Source organism: Leptosomus discolor, chromosome 8, assembly GCF_034619465.1.
Source record: "Leptosomus discolor isolate bLepDis1 chromosome 8, bLepDis1.hap2, whole genome shotgun sequence".
Classification (NCBI taxonomy): Eukaryota; Metazoa; Chordata; class Aves; order Leptosomiformes; family Leptosomidae; genus Leptosomus; species Leptosomus discolor.
Window position 1 is genome coordinate 5285076 of NC_141398.1, and position 7272 is coordinate 5292347.

Genomic DNA, 7272 nt, shown 5'->3' on the forward strand with positions numbered 1-7272 from the left:
CTACGTTTCCATGATTCTTAATTCATTGGATATCTTCTGTGAAATGGTGGCAGTCCTTTTCTTTCCTGACATTCGGGAAAACTTTGGGACCTACAGTACAACGTCTTGTTGCAACTCATCAGCCTGTGTTCAACATCAGGTGGTTAAACAGTAACATGAATCTTTCAGCCTCATACTGTAGGGGCAAAGATGTCATTTATCCTGAGAGTTAATACTTGTCCTGTTGCTTATCCTGGAGCACCCGTGCTGATAAATGCTTCAGGAGTGATGGGTTCTGTGTCAGCTGATTCTCTGAAGCACAGCTATTGGACTACCTTGTGTTACTGAGCTTTCCCTCCTTCCTCGTGCTTACACACCTTTCCTGGCAAGAGAGATGATTAGACATTCTAATCTCCATAACTTCGTGTTGGAGACTGAACTATTGTATGTGCAGCGTTGAGGTTCACTGCTATGTTCACAGAAAAAAAAAAACCAACCCAAACCTTTTCACTTTCTGCATGGAGGAGGCATGGCCACCTCCCTTCAGCCCATACTGACCTCTTGGGTGGGATTCAGCTGCCTGAACGTGTAGGGTGCTGTAGGGTGCCCTGCGTAGGGCATGGGTCTCCCGTAGACCTTTCATCGTGGTGGTTTCTAAACTGGCAGTTCGTATGTGCCTGGGTTTAGGCTGCTGAATCCTGCAGCCACTTCAGAGCCAGAAACTGTTCTGTTTGTGTAATGCTTCTACTGCATAATATGGTGGAAAGCCTGTGATGTTACTAATAATTCTTTTTAATTTTCTAGCCCCGTCAAAGAAGAAAGCAAGGTGAGAATACTACCCCCACAGGGGAATCAAAAGAGATTCTTTATTTTTGAGATCTCTTGTTAAATAGATCTGCTTTTCTGTAACAAACAGCATCACGTATGGGGAAAACATTTTATATTGTCTTTCCGCTGTACTTAGTCCTCTTGTGTAAAGTGTTCCTTTCTGTCTGTGAGGAAATAGTAGCCGTGGCATTTGAAATACTGCACCGGTTATGCAGTTCCATAGCAGGCTGATGTACACAAGGAAATTGCAATTCAGATTTCAAGCTGTTACCACTTTATTTGCGATGCCATTGCCTGAGTTGTATCAAAGGCACCTCTGTTCATATAGGAAGGAAAAAACCAGCGTTACTTCAGTCATCTCCTTTAGCTGAGCTGTAAAGAAGTTCATCAGTACTACTGATCTCTCTGAGAGTCAGTAAGAATAAGGACCTTGAAGAAATAATAGATTTAAATATGCCATAGAAAAAGATAGCCTGTATTGGGAAGTGATATAAATTTGGAAATTGAAATACTTTGATTCTAGATACCATGAGCAAGCCTGACTTCTTAGTAATCTTTGGAATCCATCTTTATATTGTCATTTCTTTCTTTTTAAGGTGGGAAGATGATTATAAGCATGAGGTATGTAGAAGCAGTAATTCTGCAAGTGTCTTAAGTTGCAGCAGTTTCCTTGTGCTTGCTTTTCCTTTTTTGTGACAAGCTTTTTACTCTTTGGCTTGGTTGGCTATTTTATTAACGTGATTGCAGAAGCAAAATAATTGATGTAATGACCAGAGTTTTGTGTTCATCACAGCGGAGGGGAAATGAATACTGTACATCAGGGCGCTCACCCACCTTAGCTCTCATCATTCCTGTTCAAAGTCGCTGCCAGTCTTGGACCCAGTGTCTGCAGGCCAGGTCTCCCAGCCTCTGCTGCAGTCTGGTTTGCTCCTTTTCAGGTCAAAGGTATTCTATACTGGAAGTTTGGTTTAAGTCTTAAGATACAGCTAAGGATTTACAATCCTCTTTTCTAACTCAAAGGTGAAACTCAAAATGATCTCTCGAGGATCTGTCCTGAGTATCTCTGGGCACAGGCACTGAGAACTGCCCCGTTTTGATCTCGGTGGCAGAGGTTGGTTGGTAATCTGACGCATCCCGTGGTGAGGTCTGGCTCTTCTAGGCCTCAGGCTGGTCAGGCACGATGCTGGATGCAGCTGGGCACTTTTTTAAACATGAGGTTGGACCTGAGTGAGGAGAGCCCAGGAGAGAGAGCTTTTGTGGGTGTGTAGCTGAGGTGGGAGAAGCGTTCCTCCCGGTATGAGAAGTAATGCAGTTGTGTTTGTAGTGGCCGAATTGCTGTTGAGGCTCTCATGTTTATGGCTGTGACCTAAAATGACTCTCTTGTCTTTGTGTTGACTTTTCTTGTGGGATAAAAGATTGAAAGATCTTGTTTTGAACAAGATGATGGAACAAAATACTGTAGTATTCAGTCTTTTAATCTTTCTTCCCGTTCTACAATCCCGCAGAATGATCCTGTTCGGAAGCAGAAAGCGCTAGAGTTCTTGGTACGTAACCTGATCGTGGTAAGAGTCGTGCAGTTTCACCAGGACGATGCAATGACTGTTGTGAAGGAGCCTCTGATTACTGAGCAAACTCCTTTGAGCACAACATCAATTTCCGAGTTCTGTGTGAACGGACTCTGCTCTTCGGAAAGCTACCGCAGCTGTAGCACAACGTCAGCTCAGAACCACTGGCAGGATTCAGCGTGAGCTCTCGACCTGTTCTCGGGATCACCCTTCCCTTTGCTGAGGGACAAGCAGCGTCAGCCGCTGAGGAGCCACCCTGACAAGCAGCGTCAGCCGCGCTGATGTTGCTCAAGTGCTGTGGGCTGCCCGTATCCAATGGGGCTGTCGATAACGCCGAAGGAGAGGAGCCAGCCCCGGCCTTGCTGCCCGTGGTGCTGCGGCTACTGCCGCAGAACCTGCCCGCCGAGTGAAACGGGGCGATACGAGAGCTCAGCCGCTGGTGCGGGAGTGGGGAAGCTGTCTCAGTTCGGTCGCTGTCAGCAGCGGCATAATAAGCCTTTTGGGTCTGTGTTGTGAACACACCTGACCATTTATGTTCACCATCTTATCCCTGAAGGTCATGTTCGGTACCTAAGGCAGTTAGAAAACTTCATTTGAGTCAGAATTGTGTTTATACACCGATACCACGAGCAGAACGTTGGAGGTGTGTGCGTCATAACCGACTGCAGATTTCCTTTCTCTTTCAGTTTTTCTTCTTTTTTTTTCTTTCAAGCTGTGCTTTCTTGTGACTTTAGGAAGAGGCAGAGAAAAAGCAAGTCTGGGGCTAATCAATAATCTACTGAAAATGCTTGGTAGAGAGTCAATTGATTTTTGTCTACAGGAATCGCAGCTATTCCTTACGGCAGACTGCCTGCGTTCTTTTAACTTACTGTAATCACTTCTAACTTCATATACTTACTAATCAGTCTCTTGGGACATTAAAAAGCCAGATAGCTGTAATTATTCTGTGCTTTATAGAAATATAGCAACATCTTTTGGTATCTCTTATTCCCAAAATTACACGTAGGAAAATTAGAATGGAAACTTTAATCTTTTTGTTACTCAAATGGGGGAATCAAAGGCATTTGCTGGTGCTGAAGCTGACTTTTTAGTCAGTTTTCTACACAGACAACGTAAATTTAGGACTTGTGCCCTTCTCCACCTGAAACAAAATGTTCATTAATGACAGTATGGGAGTGGCACGGACATCCAGTTTTAACCTTTTATCAGGCCATAATTATGTTCACAATTTTATTTTTTTTATATACGTGTGTCTGTGTGTGTTTATATGTAATTACATATGTCAACTAATAGCATAAATGTGGTTATACCAAAAGCAAACTATGACTTTGATCTGTAGATGACCCTTCGGTGACCTAATGACCAATTCCAACCGTGTTTTTTAACAGGAGACTTTTCACATCGCTTCAGACTCAGAAGCAACACTTGTTGTTCATATTACACAGGAACTCACTGAAGCTTTGAAGGCCTTTTGCGAAAAGAAAGCAGCGGTGAGGAACGTAATCTTGATCGGAATTGTTTTGCCCTTGGGAGGAAAGGAGTGGCTGAACTCCTTGTGTTAACACCCTGGTAAACTGTAACAGTTCAGGCATAGCTCAAAACCCCGCAGTTAAATAGACTTTATTTTTTTAATAATTTCTAAGTACCTGATCCATGACTTGCCTGGCACGTTTCTGTTAGTTTCCCATCATCTTCCATCTGTTTTGGTTTTCTTTTGCGTGCGTTCTCCCCCTGTTTTGGGCATCATTTTGCTTCATGATGTCTGGTCGTCATCCTTCCTTTGCAGTTGGTCCCTTGCTTGATAGCTTTTCTTCTACGATTAATCAGGCTTTAAGTGCTACCCCGATGTGTCACTTCCTTCATTTGTGGGCATGTGGGTAAGTCCTTCCGGTGACTGATAGCTCTGCTCCCAGTTGAAAGCTTTAATCTGGTGTAGGCAAGATGTTCCTGTGTTTCTGTTGGCACTTACAAACCTTCATAGCTGCTTTGCGTAAAAGTTGAATACCTGTAGAAAAAAGGATCTGAAGAAGGACCAGAATTGTTCCAGAATAACTCAGCACCTCTGGCAGCTGCTGGTTCAGAAAACTCAGCGTGTGTTTTTTCTGAAAGATGTTTCAGACTGGTTTCTTAAAAGGTTTGATAACATAGTCCGTGTCAGCTGAGCTATGGCAACTGCCTTTGTGCAAATGCCACCGCCGCCTGTTTGAGAGCTGCGCTTTCGAAAAAGGCATGTATTTGAGTACAGTGCCGTTCTCACGAGCCAGTTAAACATTGCTGCCGTAGCCGAGCCTTCCATCCTGCGTCCCCCCGCAGGAGACGGGATTTGCATACGTACCAGTTCCGGATCTTAGCCAGGGGATGTGGAGGGATATGGGGCAATAAAGAAATTCGAAACGGGCGACCTTGGCTTCCCCAGACACCGCATTCTGTTCTCCAGACACGTGCCTCTTCCAGATAGTGCTTGTGAAAATTGTGGTTTAACGTGGTGTTTGTGAGCCACACACCACCACATCCTTCCAACCCCTACCATCCTGTGATTGTGTGGAGTTCGCTGTCACCTGAAACGGTACTCTGCAAACTCTCTGTGGGGAACTTGCTGGGGTTTTTTTTTGGAATGCTCAAGAGTAGAGTTTCAAACCAGACATTCTGACCTTTTGCTTTACCCAGGTTCATTATACTAACAGCCTGAGGCCACTGATGTCAATATCTCAAGATGAATTTCCAGGAGGGAAAAGCATCCCAAAACACTATAAGCCATATGGAAAAGCCAAAGGTAATTTAGATATTTCGTCCTACTAGTTTAAGTCTATTCTTAACGCTGCACAGATTGTGAAAATGTACTTTTATGGCCAGCCCTCGTGCTCCTTTGCTAGAGCGCTGAGTGTCTTTGCCCTCTGAGTCAGTTCAGGCTGTCAGTTTCTGAAGCCTTAATGCCTTCAACCTTGACCATCTAAGAGCACTTCTGCCCCGCTGAACGGTGTTCCAGCAGTAAAGGTTGTTGGAAATCCAAGCTGTAACCTCTCCTCACCTATTTAACATGCAGAGTTTTGGGTGAAAAGATGCCGGACTCAGGTAAGACGTAAAGGCAGGAAATGGGAAAAGAACAGGAGAAGAACACTTCATAAAACCTCAAAGTAGTTGTGTTTTCAGTTGATACTTTAATATTTTGCTAACTTGTAGTGCTCTTTATTTATTCAGGAAATTCTAACTGGAATCAAGGTTTTTTGCCTCAGTATGAAGAGTGTTCTGCAGATGCTCCTTTTGCTCCTGCTAACTCCTACAGATCGTACCAAACAGACGATGGATCCTCTTCCTACGGGCTGCGATCTAATGACTTCGCCACGATGTCTGCGCTCAGGGACTCGTTCGCTCTTCAGACTGGAAGTCCTGCCAGTGGGATCAGTGAATGGCTGAGACAGTTCAGCCGATCTGCTTCTGGCAGGAATTCAGCTGGTGGGGCCTCTTCCTATGAGGCAAGTCCAGCGAGCGAGTACTCAGCAGAATATGTGTCCAACGACGTGCGAGGAAGTAAGCTCCCTGGTAACAGGCTCTCATACGGCGGGGAAAGTACCAATTGGAGGAATCGACAAGCAGGTACAAAAGCAAGGAGTATAAGTGATCAAGGATTACCCTATCCCAGTTCTTCTGCCTCGTATCCTTCGTCTGGAAGATACTCCACAAACTATCCTTCGCAAAGCTATTCCTCTTACAAGAACGACGAGTCTGTGAGTACTCATACATCTGCAAGTTCTGCTGTTTCAGGAAGAGGTGGCTTTAAGTGGGACGAGGACTCTAGGTGGGACGAGGACTCTAGGTGGAACCAGGAGTCTAGCTGGAACGAGGACTCTGGCTGGATCCAGGAATCCAGGTGTCAGGGATTCAGGCATCAGAAGTCAGGCTACAAGAGTGGTTGGAGTTCACACCAGCACTCATTTTCTGGCAGTGGTTCCTACAGAGATTACCAGCAATTCAGAAGCTCAGATACGGTGTTTGATGAAGATGCTGTTGGTCTTACTCCCAACGTTCTGAACAGACTGCGAGGAAAGGATATACCTACAGTGACCAGGACGCTCAAACAGTTGGCTCCGTATCATCCAGCCCTTCAGAGTAAGATTGTGATCAGTTCTCACGTGAAATGAGTTACACACCAACAGAGGTGCTTTAACAGGAGCAGGAGATTGCGTGTCGCTGAGGTAGCGCGCTCCGTTCAGAGGAGCCGAGTTCATTTTGCTCAACATCTGGCTCAGTTGAAGAACGGCGTTAATTGCCTCTCTGAGGAGACTTCGCCCCGTGACAAAGAGTTAATTAATTAATTAACTAGGTCACTAGTTAATAGTAAAACTTTCATTTTAACATTATCTCTGCTGTATTATGTGAAATAACATGAAAGAGAAGTAACCGTAAACGTTTTTACCTCCCCTCTCCAGACCTAAACGTTCAGACAGTAGTCAATGTGCTGGTAGAAACTAGAGGACAAGATTAAGGCGCAACAACAGCTGAACTGGAGACAGATGAACAGATTTGAGACTCTCCATCTCTTGGCTTTCAGGAAAGAGACTGCATTTAATTCTGTGTTTGACTGGTTTTGGAAGGGGAAAGGGAGGTAGGGTTTACTTTTTTAACATGTGAAATATAGCTGGAACACAAACTTGCACATAATGGAGGTGAACATACTATTTTGTTTAGCCTTTTTTAACCTATTTGTTATATCTTAGTATATTACAGAAAAGATCATGTGTTATTTTTTGAAAATATGTTAATGTTATTCTGTCAGCAAAAAGCTAATAACCCTTATAACACCCTTCCCAACTCAGAAAAAAAAGAAAGGTTTGCTTTTACGTTACCTACTTAGGAAGAATATCCACTGAAAATACAGGCCCCTTGCATGAAAATACATTGA

At 44.2% G+C, this 7272-nt stretch overlaps 1 protein-coding gene across 1 annotated transcript in view; it reads left to right on the forward strand.

The window, feature by feature from the left end:
- LOC147414959 (uncharacterized) overlaps positions 1-6855 on the forward strand; it is a 28497-nt gene extending 21642 nt beyond the window's left edge. The window contains exons 9-15 of the mRNA XM_086469411.1: positions 784-805; positions 1404-1428; positions 2313-2351; positions 3761-3862; positions 5040-5145; positions 5571-6479; positions 6800-6855. Coding sequence (XP_086325537.1) covers positions 784-805; positions 1404-1428; positions 2313-2351; positions 3761-3862; positions 5040-5145; positions 5571-6479; positions 6800-6855 — 1259 coding nt within the window. The remainder of the gene's footprint in view (positions 1-783; positions 806-1403; positions 1429-2312; positions 2352-3760; positions 3863-5039; positions 5146-5570; positions 6480-6799) is intronic.
- The last annotated feature ends 417 nt before the right edge of the window (positions 6856-7272 follow it).